Source organism: Onychostruthus taczanowskii, unplaced genomic scaffold (genome assembly GCF_017590055.1).
Source record: "Onychostruthus taczanowskii isolate IOZ18803 unplaced genomic scaffold, ASM1759005v1 scaffold99, whole genome shotgun sequence".
Taxonomy (NCBI): Eukaryota; Metazoa; Chordata; class Aves; order Passeriformes; family Passeridae; genus Onychostruthus; species Onychostruthus taczanowskii.
The window spans coordinates 450686-476162 of NW_024507990.1; the positions used below are offsets into that span (position 1 = coordinate 450686).

General features: G+C 41.4%; 1 protein-coding gene across 3 annotated transcripts in view; it reads left to right on the top strand.

Annotated features, from left to right (window-relative positions):
* The window catches only part of TBCD (tubulin folding cofactor D), a 117541-nt gene that overhangs the window by 77644 nt on the left and 14420 nt on the right, over positions 1 to 25477 (top strand). For all 3 annotated transcript variants that reach the window (XM_041427305.1, XM_041427306.1, XM_041427304.1), the window contains exons 24-33: positions 3690 to 3721; positions 5760 to 5822; positions 6243 to 6319; positions 8390 to 8471; positions 12076 to 12194; positions 12939 to 13030; positions 13789 to 13929; positions 18139 to 18222; positions 19383 to 19541; positions 20333 to 20471. In XM_041427305.1, the coding sequence (XP_041283239.1) occupies positions 3690 to 3721; positions 5760 to 5822; positions 6243 to 6319; positions 8390 to 8471; positions 12076 to 12194; positions 12939 to 13030; positions 13789 to 13929; positions 18139 to 18222; positions 19383 to 19541; positions 20333 to 20471 (988 nt within the window). The remainder of the gene's footprint in view (positions 1 to 3689; positions 3722 to 5759; positions 5823 to 6242; positions 6320 to 8389; positions 8472 to 12075; positions 12195 to 12938; positions 13031 to 13788; positions 13930 to 18138; positions 18223 to 19382; positions 19542 to 20332; positions 20472 to 25477) is intronic.

The following is a 25477-nucleotide window of genomic DNA, read 5'->3' on the forward strand; positions in this document are numbered from 1 at the left end:
AGGTGCTGGGCAAAAGGGAAACTCGGCTCCTTTCAAAGACCTTTAAGGTTGTAACTGATCTTGATGGTTTCAGGGCAGATGTGTTTCTTGGCATGCATCTGCCTAAAAGAGGTGTTTTTTTTTTTTAGGCATATGAGCTTAATCAGCAAAGAATTCCAGCTTTGCAGCAAAGCTCATCTTAACAGTTCCTCCAGGTTCTGAGGGTTTTCTGCATGCAGGGCCTGGCTGGCTCTGAGATCCTGCTGCACTGTCCTCTGGAGAGTTACAAGGTGAAATTCTGCTACAGACTGAAGTCACTGGGAAAGGCTTTACTTGCATAGAGCCAGGATTTCACCTGTAGCATTCTGATGTTAGAGTACAATGTGGGATATGAATTTACAGTAGCCTGAAACTTGGTGTTCCTCATGCTAGTGTGGTTTATTCTTGCACACTGAAGAATTGGCCATGAAAGCTTTGTTAACCTGTTCAGCTGTGCTCGGGGGTTTTCCTTTCCCCCTGGTGTACCCCCTACTTCCAAAACCCAGGGAATGTGTAACCTGGACCTTTAAAGATACCTCAGTTCTGTTTGGGACAAAGAGTTCCTGCAGAAAATGCTTGGATGCTGTTCATGTGGAGGTGAAATATGTGTTCTCAGCTTTCCCAAAATCCAGTATTTACAACTGAATCTCTTCAGCTATTCCAGTACTTCTAACTTCATATTTGAATATCTGGGAAAATGTAGATGCTTTTCAGTTCTAAACAGCTTCAGTTACTGTTGTTTTTATTATCTTAAAGAGGAATCTGGCTTTTGCACAAAAAGCAGCAGGCTTAAAATAATTTAAAAAAAAAATAAATCCACAAAAGTGCTTTGAACTTCTTTATGCCCTGAGAACAGCACTGTCGCTGGTTCTGATTCAAGCCAATGTAATTATAAAATAGAATCTGTCATTCTTAGGTCAGTAATGTTAATTCATCAGTTCTGCAAGGGATTATGTATTTTATTTTCCACACATACATTGTGACTCATCCCAGGACGTTGCTAGGAGAGAAGCATTGCTGTGGAGCTGCACGCAGGAAGGAATGCTCAGGAGCTTCTGGAGCCTGGGCACTGCATCAGTCAATTTGCAAATTAAATTAATAATTAAAGCTTGAAACAGGTACTTCTAAAAATGTGATGCAACTTGTGGATGTGTCTTTGGAATAAAAAAGAAGGAATACTGACTGTACAGCAAAATTCAGAATCTCTGAATTAGGTAGATCCGTATCTTTTTAATTTAGTGAAACACTGTAGAGTGAGATAAAGTTAATAGAAAGATGTGCATCATGTTGGACAAACCAAGCACTGGCTGAGGAAAGATCTTGGATTATGATAGAATTTTTGGTTCTTAAAAGTGAAATACGCACGAGCTGTGGAAAAGGAGAACAAAATTAGCTTTATTGGTGGACACAGAGAGTGTCTGGGCAAGAGCCACCGTGGGAAGCTTTGCAGGGGAGCACGGTCAGGTCGTGGTGCCACCAAGGGACTGCGCTGGAGTCTGTGCCACGTGGAGAAGGGGCTATACAAATCCCTGCCACCTTCTGCATTCTTGCACGGGGACAGCAGTCCTCAGAGAGGCTCTGAACTGAACTGGAGCTGGTGAAACGCCAGAGGAAGGGATAGCACCCAAATTATTGCCATCAGCACAGCTTGCAGTGGCCTGACTTCCTTCTTGGCAGTGCGAGGAAGTGGAGAGGAGCAGCCTTTGTGAGTCAGGGCTTGCTTTGTAGTTGGAGCAGAACAGGCCGTGTCTGAACCCTGCATCAGCAGACTCTGCACACCAAACACATTTGCAGGGTGATTATTTTCTGCTCATTTGCAGTGAGGTAAGGAATGGGTGAAGGCAAAATAAAGAGGAAAAGAAGTGTGGAAGAGGAAGCAAGGCTTGCCACATCAGTCACCTGCTTTTGCTGCTGTCTCGACTTCTTGCATCACTTTTTTTGTTTTCTAATTTAAATTTTTCAGAAGCTGGAGAGCAGACAGCATGGCAGGAAGGTGGGGTAGACAATACACAGACCTTATCAGCATGAGGATATAGAATCTGTGCTTGCTTCCTACAATGATAAACTGAGCTGGGGAATATTAAATTAAGCCTAATCTATATTGATTGTGGAAAGCAAAAGTTTCTCAATTAAAGGAAGTGCTGACCTGTGGCAAATAAGAATATTGTGGAGTTGGCATCTCTGTGTTACCTGAAACACCAGTGAAATTGTTGAGCAGTCAGAAACCCAGAGCATATTACAGAAGGGACCTCCTCGTGTGGAATGGAAAAACCTGTTTAAAATGTTCAGGCTTTTGAAGCTCATACAGAGGGATAAGCTGGAGAACAAAGCTGTAAGAGCTGTTAGGATTGCCAAGCTGGCCTTCCGAGCACAGCTACTAATTTTATTGTGGGGAGGGAGGAGGAGAGGAGGGAAGAAAATGTTTAAAATAAACAAAAAACAACAAGCAAACAAACAAGTCTTTGTTGTTGCTGCCCTTGCTGGGAGTTTCTGCCAGAGCATGGACATGCAAACAGGTGATTAAGGGTTTGGCACACCTCAGGGAGGAAATATTCCAGCAGAAGTGAAGGCAGACAAGAAGGAGTCAAGGGAGGAAATATCCAAAGGAAGGAGAGGTCAAAGGTTCACAGAATGGAGCAGTGAAGCCACAGAGGTGACCCTGAGGAGCAGTGAGGCCACAGAGGTGACCCTGAGGAGCAGTGAAGCCACAGAGGTGACCCTGAGGAGCAGTGAGGCCACAGAGGTGACCCTGAGGAGCAGTGAAGCCACAGAGGTGACCCTGAGCGGAACACTCGGGCCTTGCCTTGGGGCTGGGTGTGCAGACCCTGCTCAGTGGGGTCAGGACAAGTCTCTGCCCACAGCCAGGAGAAGCAGAGAATGCAAACAGGCTCTGCCATTTCCAGGGTGCTTTTCCCTCTCCCCACTTTCTGCCCAGTTGAGATTTTCTCCTCCCAGTGCTGTTCCTGGCCAGGCTCCTGTTCAGACGGAGGAGCCGGGCTGAGGTCTGAGCTGGTGAAACCATCCTTGAGGAACACAGCTTTACCTCAGGAGGGCCTGAAGTTGTTGAGCCATTTGTTTCTCTCCCTTTTCTGGTGTGTTTCTTGTGGTGATAAACACAAAATCACCTGGGAGGGGGCTTGAGCAGAAAAGGAGAAGGGTGGTAAATCTCACCAGGAGAGGAAACCAGGTAACATATGTGAAAATGGGAACTGGGAAGGGAAGTTTCTGCTTAGTTTTACAGAGATGATGATTTTATTTAAAAATTGCATGTAGTTCCTTTTCATTTGTGGAAATCAGAAGCTGGTGGAGACTGTATGACTGGAAAGTCCTTTGGCCAGTCTCATGGTTTTGGAATGTTCCTGAAGCAAGTGAAAAGAAAGCAAAATGAACTTGACAGTCTTTTTATTATTCACATTAAAGATTAGGAAGACTGGGAGTATATTTTTGCAAGAAGAAAGCTTAATATTCAGGAGAGGTTTGTATTAATCACACTGAAGTCAAGAAAAGTAGATTTAAAAGGAAGCAGAGTCGATGGAACACAAAACTGGGGGTATTTTGTGCTCTGCTTTCATTCTGAGATGGTTTTGAGGTGCTTTTTGCCTCACTATGGGCAGTGTACACTTAGGTTGCCTGTGGTGGGTTGTTCTCTGAAGGCTGTTTCTCCTTTTCAGGGGTTTAGGTGGAGAGCTGATGAGACCAGCTGGTAAGTACCACAGCTGGGCTGGGACAGCACCAGAGGTGCCCTGAGGAATTCGGCTCTTGATGTGTTTCCAGTTCATTTTGCATGTGTTGTGTTGAATGTATAAGCAAAGTCTGCACAGTAATTAAGAAAATAAGAACTTTGGAGGCCAATCAGCAGATGAGTGCAGCAGGACATGGGGTGTCAATACACTTGGAATAAGCAATGCACTTGGAATGACTCTGTGTAGGAGCAGGAGATGGGTCTGGGCTCTGTGTCACACTGTGTCCTTCTGCTGTTGCACACAGTGGAGTTTTCTCGGGGTTGAGCTGTCTTCCTTCAGTGGTTTACTCTGATTCCTCTCCAGAAGAGATGCAATCTGAACTTTTAGACAGGAGCCATGGTGGAAATAATGATTTTATCATAACACGTGTGTGCAGGGATGTGAAGCACAAAGACCATACAAACAACAGTCTGTGGGGAGTGTGGCACCACAGAAAAGATGGATTTGGAAGATTGTTACAAGCTGTAAAGAGGAAGGGTGTTGCAGGAAGAGGTAGGCTGGGTGGATGAGGAAATGATGCCAGCTTGGTTTCCTGCTTGTGAGCTGAGTGAAGGAAGTGCTGCAGAGCAGATTCCAGCTTGGGAGATCTGAAACCATCCAGACCTCGTGGGGGAAAGAGCTTCAGCACTGAGGTGGAAGAGAAGGGGGATTGGAGTGAGATTACAGCTGTGTGACACAAAAAATGCAAGCTGAAAGAATAGTTTTTTTATGATATGTTTTAGCTTTTAAGCAGCTGAACATTTCATGGTTTTGGAGAAATACAAATGGCAGCATTTTGGCATGATACAACTGTGTAGGTGGAATGAGAGAAGAATTGAAAATGTGCCACAAATTGCCTGCATGTCTAATGAAGATGATGGTCTCAGCCACAACAGAGCACAAAGAAGTGCAGAGAGCTAAGGAGGAACCCCAAGAGACTTGGGTTTAGTCCCATTGCCCTTAACCTTGTCTGTGAATAAATATTAGCACAGAGAAGCTGACACACAGCACTGAGAGGATTTTGTGTGACATTGCCACGGTGAGGAGTGAGTTCAAGAGTAGGTTTGGAGCCCAGTAAGTTGATTATAAATGGAGGTGATAAGCTGTGTACAGAACCCAGAGGAAGAGCCAAAAATCAGGTTGTGGGAGGAGAGGAAAAGAAAACAAAGGCATGACTTTATACAGCACCTTCTTCTGTCCTTCCCCTCCTCTCCACCAAATCTGAAGCAGCCAGGCAGTGACATGGAGCTGTACCAATCTCATTTATTTATACTGAGGTGAAAGATGATGGTATTTCCCAAGTGCTGAGTTTTCATTTGAACAATACAGTCAATCTGTTGGACAGAAAATTTGCAGTGTTAATCTCCATTCCCCAAAAAAGCCTCAAAACATTTTAAAAAAAACACAATTCTCAAAGTGGGTTTGTGAGCATTAGAACTCTCTTAAGTTCATAGATTAAAAATAATGAGGGCTTTATTATGAAAAGGATGTGCTCATGTATTCCAAGTATCAAAGGAAATAAAGTTGCTTCCAGTTTCATAGCTCCCAGCTGTGTGCAGTGAACAAATGCCACTCCTTGGAGGTTCAAAAACAATGTGAACAAGAAGTAGGAAAACCTGTCATGTCTATTTGAATAGTTTTTAGTGGCTGAGTATTATCCTTGTCTCAGTTGGTTTGCTAGCACTGATGCTACACTGCCATTTCCAGGCTGTATAGCAAAGTAAAGTGGCTGATGGGTATGTGCACACCTTGAATGGCAGAGGGGGAAAACATCCCCCAACCAAGGGATTTGCATGAATGAATAATTAATGTCAGAGGATATTTACTGCATTTTAGTGATTTTTGTACAAATGTAATTTCCTTCCAGTTTTTAATTTCCCTTATTTTGAATATCTGTTTATAAATATTCTTCAACTTAAAATTAATGCTAATGTAACTTTCTGTGGTTGTCTCTTCAAAATGGTTACAATTTCTCCTTTCTGGGGTATTTATCTTGTTCTCCAACTTATTTTCTTACAGTCTGCACTTTAATTGAGAAGTTGTCACTGTCAAAAATGCCATTTAGAGGAGATCCAATAATTGGTACGTCCTGTTTTAAATAACCTTCCGTGACTGTGGTAACTCTTTATTAAACTAAAGTATTAAGAAATTATGCCTTTCAAAGAAGCAAAATTAATGGGGTTGGGTGGTCTAACACACTAAAAAAATACCAAAAAGAGACAAATACTGCAGCAGATGCTGATGCAACTTGAAGATCTGGTTTTTAGCTGTTGGCAATAAATAAAATGTGCAGTACTTAGCATCACCAGGCATGGGCTGGTCACTTTGGACATGGTAATCCAGTCTGGAGCACCTCTACTGGGAGTCAGCCTTGTTTGCTTTGGAAAACCAAGGGCAGAGGTTGATCTGTGTAATTTCTGGTCTATGGAAAAATGAAGTGGAGAATACTGGAGTTCAGAAAGTAAGAGAAGTTAAAGCTGTTTGTGTTCCTTGCTGTTCCAGGTGGTTGGCAGTGGTTGATAAATGACAGCCTAAGACATCTCACTCTTGTTTCCAGTGCTGCACGACAGCATATAAAGGTACAACCATTCTCCTCCTTCATGTGGGCACATTAAATACAAAATCAGAAATATTTTGCTTTCCTTTGGTGGATTATCCATGGGATCTTATTGGTTCTTGAATGCATGTTTCTTAGATGTGTGAGAGGGGGTATTTTAAAAAGTGTATTTTGAATTCCTCAGGATTGCAGTGGACCTTTCTGATGAATACTTGAGCAGTTATCCCAAAGGTTGTTCTTGTCTGCACCTCTGGACAGGCTGATGGTGCTGGAAGCTGCTCTGTGGTTACATTTAGAGGGGGTTTTGCTTCTGTTTTGGTGTACCTGTAATATATGTGGTTTCAGAGAGCTCTTGTGAGAGTTAAAAATGCTGTGGACGATGCTCACAGGAGCTGAGGGTGTTTGGTAGCTCTGTGAGCTTTGCTGTGAGTTACCAGAGTTATTCAGGACAAGGAGCTTAAATTTTCCATTAAACTCTGCTGCAAATCCTCTCAGACTGCTCTGGTTCTGAATATTAAATCCATTGATGGATGTGTCTCATGCTGTTTTATTTACACCACCTTAACACCTCCAGTTATTCACCTTAATTTTCCCAAGAAATCCCATGGCAGTTTGATCTCTGCTGAATTCTAAAGGCAATTTCTGTCTGCCCTGCTAGAGCTTACAGACAATCTGAATTTAACACACTGTGGTCATTGTGTTAGGTTTTAGTAATAAGATAAAAAGACATTTCAGCTATCTCACATCTCATCTTTTAAAGCTTTCCTTGGGAGACAGAGGAGAATGGAGTTGTATCTAAATCACTGCAGGAAATTAAAAAAAGAAATTTGAATTCTTAAGATACTCTTTTGTCATTAACAATTTATTCAAAGTACTGGTATGTCTTGTAACTGGAACTTCTAAAACAAAAGCTTAAAAGAATTAATTATAGGCTGTAGAGAATTTTAACTTGTTTTGTAAACATCACTTAAAGCCAGGCAGAGTGTGTTTAGCAAATGGCAATTCTCACATTTCTGCTTCTGTTTTAGAGAGAAATATTTTTAAGGACAATGCTTAAAATTTTGAAAAGTAATTTTTTTTCTGACATGCAGTATTCTCTTCCAGTTTAACTTCATACATTTAAGGTGAAAAACATTTCATTTAGAAAGTGAAATATCTGAGCAATCTGTTCTGCTCCCAGGCATCCCTGCCCAAGCAGAGATTAGATAATTTGGCCTTTAAAGGTCCCTGATCTACAGCAGTTAGATAATTCTGCATATAGTCCTTGATTTTGCATAGGGAACTTGTCTGAGGTGTCTTTGAGGGCAGAATGAATCAGCTGGGCAGGATTTCTGTGTTACATCTGAGATTCCTTGTACCTGGAGAACATGAGTGTTAATAGGTATTATTGCTGTTAACATGAAGTGAACAATGCATAGCTTTTGTGTGCTTTCAAATTTATTATAATTTTGGGTAACATTCTGTTATCAGCTGAAAAGTATAATTCAGCCATAAATTCCATTTTATTATGTATTCTACTAAATTCTATTCTGTTCCATATTCTGTTCTGTGCCTTCTGAAATAGCAGCTGAGTTATTTTGTGTTCTGTATCAGTAACTGAAACCACTCTACAAATGAGGAGGCTCAGGTGTAACACACAACCACTGATCCTTTTCTAAGCCAGTTAAGGTTAGGACACAAGGCCTGTGATCCTGATTGTTTGGGCTTTTTTGTTTATAACCTTCAGCCCCTGTTCTTTTCTGTGTTTCCCTGGGGAAATAGGGTTTGTTTCTTGTCAATCTGGCATCAGTATGTGGAAGATGAAATAATGACTTTGTGATGCTGTGTCATCCTGGAGGTCTTTTATCTGAACTGAAAATACATTTCATTCATTACTGTTATTGCTTTAAATGCTAATTTAGCTTACTGGTCATATTGAAGGAATAATTAAAATCTGTTTTTTCCTTACTAAACCGGTATTGGGAAGAAATAATAAGAATGGAAATGGCATCTAAAAGGAGTTTTTTGGTTGTTTTTTTTTAATCCACTGTCTTTTTCTTTAAAAATTCTAAGATGCCAGGTGAGTAAATGCATTTCTGTGCCTTTGTTGCAGGAGTCTGCAGTGTCTGCCCTGGCTGCTCTGTGCAATGAATTTTACATCAACGAGAGGGGAGAAGCTGATCCAGCTCTGCAGGGTAATGATTCATGTTTAACCCAGAGGCACAGAATGCTGGGCTGGAGCAAACTTGCACTTTGGAGGGATTGCACAGAACAAGGAGGGGCAGCACTGGTTCAAAACAACTTAAAATTCTTCAGGAAAAAATAAGTGGCAGCTGAAAGTTGTCAGAAAAATGACAATTGGAAGTGTGGGAAATGTCTCATTTCCTACACAAATGCTGGCTTTAGACTGGAGGGGAGGAGAAGGTACCACCATAATGAGGCAAATTTATGTTGCTTTGCTGTTCCATACTGTCAGACCAAAGATTGTGCATTTCTAAAATCCTAAGTTTTAACAAAGTGAATCATTTTCACATCCTATTTTGCTAAACTCTGCCAGAGATCATGGCTGATTTCCAGGAGAATTGCCAAGGGATAAGAAAGGGATAGGAAAGGACACCCAGAGTTCTGGTAAATGTGCATGTGAAAACTCAGGTGTTTGTGTTTGGATCAGCAGTACAGGAGGAGGCTTAATCTTCTCTTGGGGTGTATGAATCAGCATCTTTTTTTACACTGCTTTTCTTGTACCTGTCTTCCTTTCAAGGATCAGATTGTATCATGTCCATCAGAGACAAATTGCTGGATTGTACAGATAAATATTTTAACAATAACAACATTTATATTCTTGTTTTTCTAAATATGACAGTGAACTTACATATACTTCATAAAATATTGATTTCTTTTTCTATTTTTTGCCATTATTAAATCAGGTAACAAAATACCTATTATTTATTAGTCTTAGAGTTGTTCCCAAAATGATGTTGATATTGATCACATAAGTATTTACCTGCAGTCCATGCCACAAAGACATTAGGGCTGAACTATAAAAGCAGCCTATCCTGATGTGAAAATACTTTATATAGTGCTAAATCTTTACATTTTTGTCAAAAAAAAAACCCCAACCAAACAAACCCAAACCCCAAAATGGCCCTTTCCCTGCTGGAGTTTGGCTCTGCCTGCCAGGTCCTTTGTGGGCAGCATGGGAAGATGTGATATGGTCCCAAGGCTGATAAAATCCCCACAACCTCAGGAAAGGCTCCTGTGTGAAACCAGGACGTGCTGGGCAGGAGGAGGCAATGCTGAGTCAAAGCAAACAAACTGAAAGTGAGTTGAGAAGGTGACAGGTCAGATTTTATGTAAGGACGAAGTTTCAAGTTTCTGTAGAAGTGGTCTGGAAAACGCAGGCAGGTGCCCAGGTCAGGAAGGAGAAGGGATCTGCTGCAAGTGCAGGCTGCAGATGTTGCTTTACTCACTTAGACCCCTCTGGAGCCTCCTGGTTTTTTCCTGGATTTGAGGCTTACTTTTCATCTGCCTTGTGCTTGAAATGACCATGACAATGTGGCTGTGATGGTCTAGGAACACAATTAGGTCAAATTTGTAGATACAGATAAAATTTCTCATGGGACTGCCTGAAGTAGAATTGTGAAACAACAATTTTTCTCTTCTAGAAAACTCTCTGGTCAGCTCTGTCTCAAGTACCCTTTTATTTGGCCTTGGCTTCACTGGACCCTGCTGCACACATGATAACAGAAGTGCAAGCATCTTTTAAAAAACAAAAAAACCCAAAAGGTGTATTTTATCTCTGTACTGATAACATGTCCAAATTTCATGCCTGTGTGTTGTGGGATTGAAATCCAGTAGTAAAAGAGTAGTAAAAGTGCTCCCAGAGTGTGTGATGGATGTGGGTATGAGTGGAAGCTGCAGTGCAGGAGCCTTAGATAAGTCAGTTAAAGCATGTCTGGACATGATCAAGGGGATTAGGGGAAAAAAAAAAAAAGCTTTTGGTAAAATTTAACCAGAGTTTCACTGTTTCTTGATGGTTGAAATGAAAACACCAATCAAGGGTGCTTTAGCTGTTTGACATTCTGAATTTGTCCTTATAAGGCTGCAGTTTTATTGAATCCCTAATTTTGCCTGTTTGTTTTTACCTTCTCTTAGTGTTTTCCTGTCTTAATGTGTTCTGGTTTCGTTTTGCTGACTTTCTCTTTTAATATTCTTTCAGGATGGGTTGTGTGGAATTAATATTGTAGGCACTTCATAGGCCCTGTTGGTTTATGAAGCTGAAGGCTCTTAGAAGAATATTAACATTTGCATTACACTTTGCACCATAATTACTGAGTGGTTATAAGTAAAGAGCTGTTTTTTGCTCATTGCTGTGTCATTTGGCTAAAAAGTCAATCTTAAATTTACATCACTCAAAGTGGAGACTGTCACAGCCTCACTGTTCAAGATCTTCTTGCTGTCACAGCAAACACTGCATCTTCCTGTGGCCTCAGGACTCTTAGCACCCTGGTGGTTTGGAAAGTTTGAAATAAATGTGCTTATCTGGAGGTGTTGCTGAGCTCTGGCCAGGGAGCTGGGCTGCTGATGGGAGGGACGAGCTGGGACCTGCCCATTGCATTGGGCTTTAAAAACACTCATGAATTATGATGAATGGGGAGTTTCTTATGGCAACTCTTCTTTCCTCCTCTAGCAAATATTGCTCAACCATTTAAACCTTAGATTACAGTAAGCACTGGCACAATTATGTAATCTTCCCAGGATCTCTGCTTCTTGTTCTTTGAGGATTAAAAAGTGTCTGTGCACTAACGGGATTGATAAGGACTGATAAGGATTGATAAGACCACCTGTTCCTGTCTGAATCAGAGCTGTGTTTATTGCAGCTGGCTTGGAGAAGCTTTTCTGGAGTACTTTGGTTTTCTTTGCATTTTACAGGAGAGCTTAATGTGAAAAATTGGGAAAAGGAAGTACTGGCTGTGAGTCTGAGATAAAGACTGCAGCAGCAGTGGGAACCTGTTCCTGACTTTTCCTCTTTTTATTTTTTCTTACATTTTCTCCTCATTTTCTCCTTGATATCACTTTACATGTTTGCTGAGGCTCCTTTTTCCATGCCCAGCTGGGTTTATTCTGTGTTTATTCTTGTGCCTCTTGACTCTGCTGCTGTTTTAGGGTCACTGTCCCCACTGTGTCCTGTGCCAGCACACAGAACCAAAGGGGGCATTTCTTCTTGAGCTTTCTCCCCCAAAACACCCAGCTTCATTTATGAAAAATGATCTGAAATTATATCACTACTCAGGTATGATCTGTGTGTGTGCTAAAACAGGGCTATAGTCAGGAGTTTTCTGAGGGAAAACTGTTAAAATAACTGACATTCATAAACCTGGAGATCTGCCTAACACTGAACACTTATCCAGTGATAAAAAATGGAGACCTAGAAATATAAAAAGAACTTGCTCCCCTGTGCTTAGCCAGAAATTTGTGCTTGTACTTGTTAGTTGCATGTCTAAAACTTGATAACTGAGAAGTTTGTCTTTTCTCTCTCTGAAGTAATAGGTTTAGCACAAATACAAAGTCAGATTTTTAGACAGAAGATATTAATTCATTCATGTAAAAGTGAACATCTTAAATTTTTTATCCATTTCCTGTAGAAAATTAAGTTGCTCAATATTTTAGTTTAACAAATTACGAAATTTTCCAGCTGCTTTGTTTAGGGCATCTTTTCCTTATTTTCTTTCCTTAGCCAAATATGAAACTCTAATGGTGTGGTGGTTGCTTTTCACTCTGCAAATGTGTTTTTTCCAGATGAGCTGGTGACACAGTACGTTTCAGAACTACAAAACACAGAGGAAATGATTCGTTGTGGCTTTTCACGAGCTCTTGGGGCCCTTCCAAAATTTCTGCTGAAGGGCAGGCTCCAGCAGGTGAGAAAATGGGATCACTGTAATGAATGAGTGAAACCTGTGACAGTAATCAAATAAATAATAATGATCTTAATTAAAGGTCTTTGTCAAAGGGTTTGAATGGTAATGTGCAGAAAATCATCATGAGTTGAGCTTTCCATAGTTTCTGATAATTAATGTTTAGTCCTGCTTTACTAGTGTAAATGGAAAGCCAGAGGTTGGATTAACCCTTTGCTATGGGACATGGGCCCAGGGGAAGAGAGGAGAGGGGGGAAGAGAGATTTGCTGCAGGGATTGAACTAAACCCCTGGAGAAACTGAGATATGAAGCCACAAAGTGCAGTAGAAATGTAGTTTCAGAATATAGATTTTAGCTGTTAGTAGAAACTTATACCTAAGGGCCTTGAGTATCTAGAAAGCTGCAGCAGAGAGCAGAGGCCCTTATGCCCTTGGGCACAATTCTACCACAGAAGTGGTATTTCTATAAAGTGACCCTGCCCCAAAATGTAAACTTAGCCTGTTGTTCACATTTTTTCCATATATTGTTCCCATAAACAAGAAGAACTGACAGAAATACATACGAATTTCTGAGTAATATTCTAGTGATGGTGTGTAAACTCTTACAGGCCTCTCCTGGTGAGAATCCAAACTCTGCTGCCTGCTTGGTTCTTATATACAGGATTGCACTCATTTTACTATGATATCTAAGTTTAACGTAGTAAAAAATACTTTGGGTTTATGTATCTCAATCTCTGTATTTTTTCAGGTTTTGGAAGGTCTAAAAAAAGTTACAGCAATTTCCCCTGAAGATGTGAGCTTTGCTGAAGCCAGGAGAGATGCCTTAATAGCAGTTGCAAAGTATGTTTCTCCATTCTGTAGAAGATTTCTCCTGTTCGTTCTGCTGGGAGCATGAGTCTTGAAATCAGTTACAGTCACACACAACTTACCTGCATATCCATTGCTCACTTCATTTTTGATTCAGGGAATTACCACACACCTGACTATGGACTTCAGCTCTGATAGTGCTGTCAGGTTTTTATCAGTTAACTGATTACCTAGAGTGTATTTTAATGTTTGCCTTTCTCATGGGCTGCAATTTAATGAGTTTTACTGAGGAGGAAGAATATGTGTTTTTTCCACAGTCTTAAAAAGATTGAATTGATTTAAAGAAATTGTGTCTTTTATTTAAAATAATATTTTCTATGTTAAATGTCACAGAGCAGTGAATAGTATACATTAATATTTTATGCTCTTAAAGTGTTATACTGTTAAAAACCCTGTGTCTTCAAGGTAAAGAAGTTTAATGGCAGGTTCAATGCACATTGTGTTGGCCCTTTGCTCTTCTTGGTAACTTCATTTTAAGGAGAATTCAGAGACTGACAGAGACTGAAGCAAGCTCCTTTTTGTAGTGTTGTACAAGGGAGAACCTACTTCCCTGCTGAGATCTTAGCTTTGAACCCAAAACACTGCTCAGAACTCCTCAGCTCAAATTCAGCACAGAAATATTCCTCATTCCACCTGTAGTGGACATCACAGGTGTTGAGAATTTTATTAACCACCATAACAAAGCTTGATGTTCCTTACCTCCCATCCTTTCTTTTCCTCTTTTTGTGAAGGGTTTGCCAGACAGTGGGCGTGAAGGGAGATGGATCCCAGCAGGAATTTGTGTGCAGGGATAACGTTGATCAGATTTATGCCACGCTGCTCACCGGTGTCACCGACTACACCACCGACAGCCGGGGCGATGTTGGAGGATGGTAAGGTGGGGAGAAATCCAGGGCCAGCTCTGGTGTCCAGTGAACAGCTGATGTGTTTTCAAAACCTCTTAGGAACAGGAGCTCCAAGCCTTTGGAGATTTGAGCCTAGGTAGGAATCAGGAGTGCACAGCAGGAAGGGAAGTAGAAAGTGAGGCTGACAAGTTTTGGTGTCCTTGCTCAGAAATTGGGAATATGGGGACTGATGTGTTCAAAGTGAATTAAGCCTTTTTCTGGTTCTGTGGGTGACATTAGTTCCTTTTAGGGAATACCAGGAATGTATTCAGTTGCAAAACAGGGATTTAAAGCATTACTTCTCTTTATTTGAACACATTTGGTCCTGCCTGGTCTCTCCTGCTGCACGTTGCTGTTGTGGGGATTTTTTGCCAGGAGAGGGAGCAGCTGCATAACGTGTTGAGAGGGATAAAACCTCTCAGTTGTCCTGCAGCATCACCAAACCTTTTGTGAGTTTAGGGTTTCCATGATTTCAGGTATGGGACTGCAAGAATAAATCATAAGTCTATAGAAATACGTCTGCTGATATGAAATCTGTAGCATAGGTAAATTAATAAATTTAGTAACTTAATAAGATTAGTAAGATCTTAGTCATATTAAGTCTAAAGCAGTCTTACTTTCATGGCATTCCTCAGCCTTCAAGTTCCCCCTAATATACAAAGAAGATTCAGTGTGTGTCCCTGCATTCCTCTGAGTGCTCTGTGTTCCTCCATAGCAGTGGTCTGGAAAGGCAGTTCCAAAAAATCCCTGAACACCACATGTGGTCCTGCCTGATCCCTCCTGCTGCACGTTGCTGTTGTGGGGATTTTTTGCCAGGAGAGGGAGCAGCTGCATAACGTGTTGAGAGGGATAAAACCTCTCAGTTGTCCTGCAGCATCACCAAACCTTTTGTGAGTTTAGGGTTTCCATGATTTCAGGTATGGGACTGCAAGAATAAATCATAAGTCTATAGAAATACGTCTGCTGATATGAAATCTGTAGCATAGGTAAATTAATAAATTTAGTAACTTAATAAGATTAGTAAGATCTTAGTCATATTAAGTCTAAAGCTGTCTTACTTTCATGGCATTCCTCAGCCTTCAAGTTCCCCCTAATATACAAAGAAGATTCAGTGTGTGTCCCTGCATTCCTCTGAATGCTCTGTGTTCCTCCATAGCAGTGGGCTGGAAAGGCAGTTCCAAAATCCCTGACTGTAGGGGCTCGTGTCCTTCTTGGGGTTTGTGTTTCATTTCCAAAGAAGCTCTAGCTGGGGATGTGTCAGCACCTACTGATTGCAAGTTCCTGCCAGCTTTGAATGGGGTGCTCTGTGTTCCTCCATAGCAGTGGTCTGGAAAGGCAGTTCCAAAAAATCCCTGACTGTAGGGGCTCGTGTCCTTCTTGGGGTTTGTGTTTCATTTCCAAAGAAGCTCTAGCTGGGGATGTGTCAGCACCTACTGATTGGAAGTTCCTGCCAGCTTTGAATGGGAGAGATCATGAAGAGTTCATGTTATTCATGCCATCCTGTAGAATTACACAGCATGGAAGTATGGGTCTTACAAACCAAACATTCTCCTGTCAGGGTGCTTTTCTGCACATATTTATGAGCAAAATGTGCCCAGCCTGAAGTAGTACTTGTTAATAAAAAAAAATTAAATTATCCTAATTCAGGAACAAGTCCAGTATCTGCAGATTTAAAATACTTTTGATGCTGTGTAGAAGCCTCAGAGCAGTAACACCACAGACAAGCCATGAACTCTGTAAATGAATGTGATAGAGTCATTTTAGTTGTCTTTTATTTATTGACAGTTGATTTTGAATAAAATGCTGGTTTTGAAGAGCCTGCTTAATTTTATTGTCTGAATCCATAATTTTAATTTGAAATGTGCAGATATATGTTGCTTTTAGAGGTGAAGAATCAGCCTTGTTTAACCTGTGGGCAGTTGATTTTGAGTAAAATGCTGGTTTTGAAGAGCCTGCTGAATCCATAATTTTAATTTGAAATGTGCAGATATATGTTGCTTTTAGAGGTGAAGAATCAGCCTTGTTTAACCTGTGGGTGACATTGTTTGTGTATGGTAATGAAGTGGTAAAATACATGTATTTGACCTGTCTGGCAGCTGCATGAGGTATCTCAGGGCGCAGAGATGTGTGTTCAGGATTTTAATTAACAACCTATTGATAGTTCAGATCTAGTATCTGGCTCTGCTTTTGCTCCATGTCAGGCAGGAAGGGCCAAGTGCCTGAAAAGTACTGGTAAGAAATAATTCTGCTGGCTAAAAACATTTTGTTACTTTCCCAGTTTGTTGAAGAAGTTCTTGTCCAACAGCACTGGGTCACGTGGAGCGTTTGAGTGGGTGGTGTCAGTCATATCTGTGCAGAGTGTTTGTATGAAATGAATGCTTTAAATTAATACTTTAAACTTGTCAGCAGAGGTGGAGGAGCAGGAGTGGCTGTGCCCACCCCTGGCCAAGCCCAGCACGGTGACACGTGCTGCCCAGCTGGCAGCTTCTGGCTTAGGCTCAGAATTGTTCTGTCCTCTTTAGAGCTCTGTCCTACTCACTCTTAACTTCAGTGTCATCATTTCGTTTGGTAGCCCTGCTTTGCTTTAAAACAGGAAAAAATGAGTTCATTACAGTGCCATTCTCCTCTCCAGGATTCCTCATGAGGCTTGAGCAGGGCAACTGTTGTTTATCCTTTTCTGTGTCTCCATTTCAAAACAGAGCAAAACGTAGTGGAACTTCCAAAGAAATCCTGAGGAAATTAAATTCCCAACAGCCATTAAGATTCAAAAGTGCTTTGAGCACCAGATAATTTTTTTTTGAGCTTCTTTGGGCAATTCCAGCCAAAATCAAGTCAAGAAATTGTAAATCAGAGGGGGAAGGGGGTTCCTTTCTCATGGCAAACTCTTGGCTGCTGAAGGCTTTTGTGGCCTCTCAAATATCAGTGCTTTCTCATTCTGTTTCTTCTAAACCAGTGAATAAGATGGAAAGATATGGAGAGAAATGCTGTTTCTCTGAGAGACTTTGTCTTTTTTGTGTAATTTTTGTCTTTCTTTAATGGAGTCGTGGGAAAGTTTCACCAACTTTACTCTGCATATGCAAACTTTACCTTTCTTTTGACAGATTGTTTGCTGGGACATGTCTGATCTGTCTACAGGTGGTAGACATGAATATCTAAGTCAGATATGATACAAAAAACTAGTAAAACATAACCTTGATGAAAGACTGCCAGACTTGTTTTAAGCTGCTTTGGAAAAAATGATGTAATTTACCTTTTTTACCATTATAACAGATGTCCCACCCAGTTTTAGATTGCACCTGCAACTATTTACAAGTTGTTTTGGAAATCAGCATGGGGAGTATTTCTTCTCATGGAAGGCTGCTGGGCCTTTTCAAATATTTATTTTTTCTTTTTTTAAAAATTACTACTGAGAAAGGATAACATTACTCTGAGTTACTAATGCTGGGCCTGGTCTTGTGCAGGGTCATGAGGTATTGCCCTTTTCTTAAGAAAGGAACCACTTTTAAAAACTCATGGATTGACAAGATATGGTTTCAAAAAAGCCATACTGATGATTTTTTAAATTGTAATTAAACTTTTTTAAGAATTGTATGTAGACATTTTGAAGGGAGCAGATCATTATCTAGATAAGACTCACTTCAAGCATAATTTAGTGTTACTTTGGTCAAATTTTTCGTGAAATTAATTATTATTTAGCATAGAGATTTAAGCCACTCTGAGTCACAACTTGTTTTTAATGTTGGCAATATTAAGCTTGAAAATTTCCAAGAATGTGACAGTGTTATCAGTGTTCAACATCTGACTGTCAAAATGTGGGTTGGCCTTTTCAGAAAATAATTTGAAGCAGACAGAGCACTTAAGTTTAAATACATCTACTTGCACATGAAATATTACTCATCATTATCAGTTTTAACCTTCTTAAAATAAAGAACAAGCCTGGTGACATGTGGCTGGAATGGAAACCAGGCTGGTGAGGCAGGGGCACTGCTGGACCCTCAGTGCAATGGGAGCTTTGTTTCACAGGGTGGGACTGGGGGGGACACTCCTTGTCCTCCCAAAACATGGGAGCTGCTCTCAGAGGTCGTTGCTTTTGTTATTGTGGATTTGTGCTGGTGTCTTGACCCAGCTGATGAAGTTGAAGCTGTTTGTTGAGCTAGGTGCTGCTGCAGCTCCTGTGATGTGTCTGTGTCTCCTCAGGGTGCGTGAAGCTGCCATGACCAGCCTGATGGAGGTGACCCTGCTGCTGGTGCAGACCGAGGCAGAGCTGATTCATTCCAACATGTATGTCATCCCTGTTCTGTGTCAGCTCCTGGAGCTCCATCCAGCCCTGCAGGATGCACTGCTGGGGCACTCTGTGCTCCTCCTTCACGGGGAGTGGCAGAACTTTGGCAGAAGTGCATCAAGCCCACGCACATGGGGAGCATGTTACATCTGCTTTTCACAGGGAAAACCTTGGGAGAACGTGGGTGGCAATCTCACCTTGGAAATGCAGCACAGCTGTGGGATTTGGGCTAAGCCTGCCACCTCTGTGCTGCTTCCCAGTAGTGCTCACTGAAATAGAAAGCAAACCTGCCTGCTTGTCCAGAGTGTCACATCATTAATTTGGAATGTGATCAGATGTGAGCATGAGTTTGGATTTGTTTCTTTGCAGAATTATTAGTAAGGAAATAAAGAAAAATAATTTACACTGAGCTCCTGATTTTGAATTTCATGATATGGTACTCCTAATAATAAAAGAATTAATGAAAAGTACCATTTTTTAAACATAGCTTGAGCTGCAGTAAAACTTTCCTAATAGTAGTATTGGTTTGTAGACAGAGTGTGCCAGTGGTTAGGTGAACATATACATGGTTTGGGATTTAATTAAAAACCCCCAAATGTTGAAGGACACCTAGAAGGAAAGCACTGGATTTACTGAAGGGTAAAGGGCCTTGTGGGACACAGTACTGTAGCTGTAAGTTTAGTTGTGAGCATAAACAAAATAGGAAATTGTTAAAAACCAACTAGAATTGAAGAAGTGATGCATGAGATGTAGGAGAGACCTTGTCCTCTGCTGCATGGGCAGTTTTCTACTTCAAAATGTGCTTTTCTCAAAGTTCTGCTCCATTTCCATCTGAAATGTAGCAGTTCAGCCAAGCCATAAATCACTTTGTTATGTTTTTGGATGAAGGGTGGGGCAGTATCTATAAAAGGTGCATAAAATACTCTGTAACATTAATGTCATTAATTTTTGGTTTTTGGTTGATTGATCTGTGGAAGATAAAGCCTCAAGATTCTATCACCATGTGAGTGTCTTAAATCACTTGTGTGTTCATTCTGAAGAGTTAAACCAGAATACTTTTCCTAGCAGGATCATTCTGATTCATTTAATTGAAACAATTTAAATCTAAATACACGCTCTATTGCTTAAATTTTCTGATTAATTGCTTTTTTCTTTATAGCTGCAAGCAGATTATGTGCTGGCTGGCTCAGCAGTCAGCTGAAAAAATAGATAAATTCCGAGCTCATGCAGGATCTGTGTTCCTGACTCTTTTGCACTTTGACCATCCTCCAGTTCCACACATCCCTCACAGAGAAGAGCTAGAGAGGATATTTCCAAGGTAAGGTATTGAAAAATATCCTAAAGCAATGAAAGTAAAAGATAAATGCACACAGTTTCACCTAGACCAAGCAACCTGATGTAAGTTTTGTGCCCAGTATGTGTTTGGAGGAATATTTGGTGTTGTCAGGGTTTGATTGAATTGTCCTGTGAATATGCATGAACATATTTTTTTCCTCAGCTGGAAAACGTTGATCATAATGAGAGTTTTTAATGAATTGTATTATTTTAACCAAGCTCTAGTTGCAGTAGTTTTCAAAGATGGACTTTCTCCTTAAAGCAAGAGTGAGAGCAACTCATTCCTGAGTTCTGGTTATGATAGCTGATGGGTGTGAGGAGCATCCAGCTCTGTGTTTGGGGATCCTCAGCCTGCTGTGATCCTCAGCTCTATCTGTGAGGCTGCTGGTCATCAGCATCATCAGTGCTGGGAGGGTGTGTTGGCTTTCCTGGGATAGGTCTGTCCTGGGATCAGCTGTTGAGTAGCAGGGGGTGGGAGGGAGCACAGAATAAAACTGCAGAAAGGAACTTGTTTTCTGAATGTAGGCAAAAATGCCTGGACAAAGGAAACTGCAGTTCACATCTTCCCTGGATCAGAACATGGATTTGGAGATTCTCTCAGTTTACTGGCAGTGGCTGAAGCTTTGATTTGTATTTACCCCATCTGCTCAAAGACCAATGTTTGATTTGATACCTGGGTAATTCAGAGACCTTCCTCACTGGTGTGGAGGAGCAGTGTGAGGAGAAGAAGAGCAGTGCACCCACCCAAGATGATCGTTTCCCTTCCCCTTGCAGGTGGGAGAAGGAGACGCTGAACTGGAACGCGGCGTCGGAGGCTTTCCCTCGGATCACGCAGCTCCTGGGGCTGCCAGCCTACCAGTACCACGTGCTGCTGGGGCTCTCTGTGTCCGTGGGGGGGCTCACAGAGACCACGGTGAGACCCCTCTGCTTTCTGATGGCCTGCTGGCCTTTCCTTCCAAAGTGTCATTCCCTTGACCTGCCGAGTGTCAGTTTTCCGCTTCTTTTTTCTGCTTCTCTCGGGGTCGGGTTGAAGGCACTTGAGCCAGCAGTTCATGTTCAGGCTTAGATGGTTGTTACAGTCTCACAGCAGTCAGTTCTTCATTAACAAGGCATAAAAATGGATAACTATCCCTTGTTGCTAGGTCTTTTAAGGCTAAACTATCCAATTAAGAAATGAGACCTAAACTATTTCCCTTTTAACCCAGTAACTGATCACTCAAAGCCCTCAATGAGGACTTTTCTGTCCAATTACAAAATACCACCCAAACCCATGAAGAAGAAGGTGAAGAAGAACAAGGAAGCCTTCTCCAGGCCTCAGGTCAAATGCAGTGCTCTCCTGGGAGTCAGAGCCTGTCAGCACAGAAAGTCTAAAATTCTCAGCATCCAGAGCTCCAGCAGCTGAGCGTGCAGGAACAAGGAGTGAGGGTGCTTTGTTTGTCCTCTCCTGGCCTGGCAGGACCTGAGTCCCAGCCCCACAAATGCCAGCCCTGTGCTGGCTCTCCCAGCTGGGATCAGAAGCAGAGCCCCTCAGCTCTTTGTTCTTCTCCAGTGAGGTGAAAGCCAGTTCATTTGTCACCTGATGCAAGGTGTTGGCTGGTAGTTGTCAGTAGGTGTGAACAGTATGCACAGCTTTCTTTTTTTAATTATTTTTGATACATTTTCTACTAAGACCAGTGTGATGTCAGAAGTTCCATTAGGAAGAAATATCATTCAGATGTCTGTCTAAATCCTCTGGGCTTTGCAATCCTTATTTCATTCTTCTGGCATGAAGAATTTCTTTATCACTGACTTTGGCAGTCTGCTAAGCTGCCAGATTTTTCCCTACTTATAGTTTTAGTGTATCCTTCTGTCCTTGTATTACAACTTGAATTGGTAGTTTCAGAATTCTTGGTTTCCAGGTATTTGGCTTAAAACATTTTTTAATTTGTTGTAGCCAAAGATGTAAAATATAAGGAGACAATTTTGGGGGTGAGGACATGGTTCAGTATGACAGCACAGAGGAATATCAGAGCAGTAACAGAATATTTTGGACTGTCAGTTAAGTCTTTAAATCCCAATGGGCCTGTAACAGGAGGAGGAGGAGGCTGTGAGTCAGTACCCCAACAGTGGTTAAGAGTGTTTCTAATTAAGATTTCCATCTCCAATTAAGAAAACCAGAAGAAAAGTGCTGGGAAACAGAGTTTTTGTGTAGGGGGAGCAGCTCCTGCTGGGTCACAGCAAGAAGGAGTTAAAATCACCTGGACCTTGTCTCCCATGCCTTCCCCTTGTCAGTCACAACTTGCCCAAGTGATTTTTTTTGGCCTGGTGTGGGTTCTGCTCTTGGGAGTGAGAGATGTCTGTGGGCCTTTGGTCTGGAGGAGCAGAGAATTCAGTGTCTGTGCAGTCTCCTGTGTTTAAACCAATCCTGAGCATTTTAATGTTTCTAAAATGGCAACTAATTGTATGGCAAGGGCTATTTTAAAACTTTGAAAGCATGTGTGTGTTGGTTTGTGACAGTAATTATCAGATAGACAATGTAACTCTTAACAGATTTCTTTAATAGCAAACATGCACATGAAATTCAGCTTTCAGTCAAGCACAGTTAATTATAGGAGGCTCCACCAAAACCAAAGTTATTTGTCTTAAGTAAAAAAAGCAGGAAAGTTTTGGAGAAACAGACATTTTGGCTGCTAGCTGGGGTCAGAGGAAAATTCTTATTCAATATTTTAATTTTTTTTAAACTCCTGGTTGCATTTAGTTCTGAAAAGTTGGAACAGTTCAGTTACATGCAGCTCCCTTCCCTTGTTACCATCTGACAGTGTGTTAAGGGAAACCTTCTGCAGTGTTCTCAAACTGTGATTGTGAAATGTTAACTTTTCTGTGACCCTCCAGTTTTCTTTAACACTGAAGGCTCATTCTGGCTAAAATACTCTCCAGGGCTTTAGAAAGAAGATGAGCTAATTCTCTCTTGAGTCAGCTGGAAAGGCAAGGGAGGGCATTTACACTTGGGAGTGTATGTGTGTGGTGAATTAATATCTAAAATGTGATACAGAAATTAGAATTGATGTGTTTTTACAATGACTGGTATTCAAACTACTCTGTCAAAGCCTGCAGCATTCTTTGCTCAATATCCAGAGACTGATTTAAAACATTTATAGAAATTTTTAAGAACAATCCTATTAAATCCATATGAAAGAAGCAGCTTTTTAGAATTGTGGATAGGGGAAAAAGATGATTGGAATACGTGTTCTTGCAGTAATGTGTGTGTTCTTGTGACTCTCTTCCCTCTCTCACTTCAGAAATATCTGTGCACATACACAAATGGGCATGGAAGTCAGAAAGAAGATTCTTGTATATGCTGCAGGATAATCTGAGTTCAAATGTCAGTTTGTCTTTTACTCATCCCAGGGAATCCACAGGAGAAAGGCTCTGTTGTCATTCCGTGGTCAGTGGCAGTTTGGCTGCAGCTAAAATTGCTCTGCAGTATATTTAGCAAGAGTAGCTCTTTGTTTGCCTTTTTAAAGAGATTTTCTGCAATGAGCCTTGTGGGGTCTCTGAAGTGTTGTGGTGGCAGTGGGGCTGCTGGAAGAATTGCAGCTCAGGCATTGGAAGTAATCTGGAAAAACAGAAGATGTCATTCCCTGTGGGATTTGGCACTCTGCTCCATCACCACGGTTCAAAGGGCACTTTCTCTGTGTAAAAGAATCTTCTAATTATACATCTGGCCCACAGTGATGCATATTTCTTATGGCTGCATAAAACCCCTCAGTCTGTGGAGATCAGATGTACAATGCTGGTCTTTCTCCAGTGCACAAACCCTGCAGTTGCAGGAGTCAGGATATAATTTTGATATAATTTCATTACTGTTGAACTACATTACATTTTAAATTTTGTTGAAGCACAGGCTGTCCTGTGATTCCCTTTCCCCCTAAAGAGTAAAAATTGCATTTTAAAATGGTATAGAAATTGTAAGTAAAGCCTTGCAGAAAAAAACAGCATATTCTGAACTCTTAAAGTTCTTCTCAGGCAGTACCAGGGCTGTGTTACTGTGTCAGATCTCACAAACAAAAATATTGGGGTGATAGTTATATTCTAAAACATCTGGTTACCGGGACAAATTGTATGCAAATCAATGCATATTTGGTGGAAGAAAGAGGCCCAAAATCCTCTCTTCTTGGTTGAGAGTTCTTGAGCAAAATACACTTGAGAATAATTCCAGGCATTCTTTTTTTAGAGAGAAAAATAGTGTGAATTATGATATTCCTGCTTTGTGTCAGGCATCAGTGCTGCAAAGTACAAACCAGAGCCCTGACGTGGATCAGGTGTCTGAATCACTGCTGGGTGGCTGAGATTTTGGAGGTAACAGATGCTCTGTTACAAACTGGATGCTTCAGCTGATTCTTTTTGACCATATCAGTCCTCCAGACTGGTTTTAGAAGTGCTGTAGCTCTGTTCTGCAAAGCTGGCTGGGAAGGTGTGATGAAGGTTTGTGTGGCACACCCCAGGCACCTGCCCAGGGCTGCAGCTGCCTCACTGTGCCCTGCTTCTGGAGGTTGCATCTTCTGGACTTGAGTTCTCTTGGTGCCTTGAGAAGGCTGAGCTGGAGCAGAGGCTGGACTGAGCTAAAGGATAAAGTAGGGATTTATTCAAAGGATCTCCTCCATGGATCCACCTTGGGCAGCACCAGAGCCCAGCCAGGGCTGCACCCAAGATGAACCCAAATGGTCCCAAAATGGTCACAGGGTCTCTCATTGTGATCAGCTCTGCTCCATTTGCAGATTGCAGTTCAGTGTCCAATTCCAGCTTTAGGTTATGATGTCACATCCTTCCTGTTTTTTTCTCTTCAGTCCAACATTGTTTGTGCTTTTTGGTCTGAGATTTGGATCATTTGGTGCCCAGCTGGAGCAGGAATTGTTTTGTCTCCCTGCTCTGTGCACAGAGCTCACCATCCCCTGATGTGAAGCTCAGACCCACACACTAAAGCAGCTCAGAATCTGAAACATATAAAGGTTAAAACCTGAGGCATCACTTTAGTCACCAGGTGCAGGGTGCCTTTGAGCTCTGTTCTCTGCACTGTGCATCTCCTGCCCCTGCAGGATCTGCTCTTGCCCTCAGTGTTGGGGCAGTCACGCCTTGGCAAACCCTGATTTTGCTGTTTCATAAGAACAAGGTCATTCACAGGCCTCCTCTTAAATTTCTGTCCAAAGTTGTCCCAGTTCCAGCCCATTAACCTCCTAATTTCCTTCCCCAGCCCTTGTGGAACCCCAGGGAAAGGTAAATGTCACACGTTTGATGTAGTGTGAATTTGTGCTCTGCATAGAGGAGGAAGACATTTGGAAATATTCTTCTCTGCAAATACTCAGGAGCAGTTAAGATTTCAGCTCAGATACTGAGGCTGGGACAAAAGGAGCTCACCTGAGGAGGAAATAAACATTTAACCTGTTCATGTTATGTTGTTGTGCTGGAGTTTCTGCCATAATTGGGAAAATGCCCCATTTTTCAATCTGCCAAGCAGTTACATGATGGATTATCCACACCTGTATTTTTGTATTGTTTAATTACTTGTGCTGTCCTCATTCTCCAGTGTTTCTGATATCCTGCTGCTCTGCCTTGGCTTGGCACAGCTCTGGAGCACTCCACCTGCAGCTGTGCTTGTTGCCCTTTACTTTCATGCCCTTTCTTGCCTTTTCAAGTCATTTGGATCTGCAGAGAAAGCACTGAGTCATTCAACTTCCTTTAAAAAAAATGGTGTGAGATCTCTGAGGTAGTTTAAGAGACAAAAGAAATAGGAGAGAAAATGACACCACCTAAAATTTTTTTCTGAGATAGGATTTCCTCCGCTTGTTGTTATCTCTGCTTTTGGAAGGTGTAAAGACAAAATATTTCTTTATTTATAATAGTCTTAAATGCACAGATTGTTTTAAAGAGTAGTATATAATA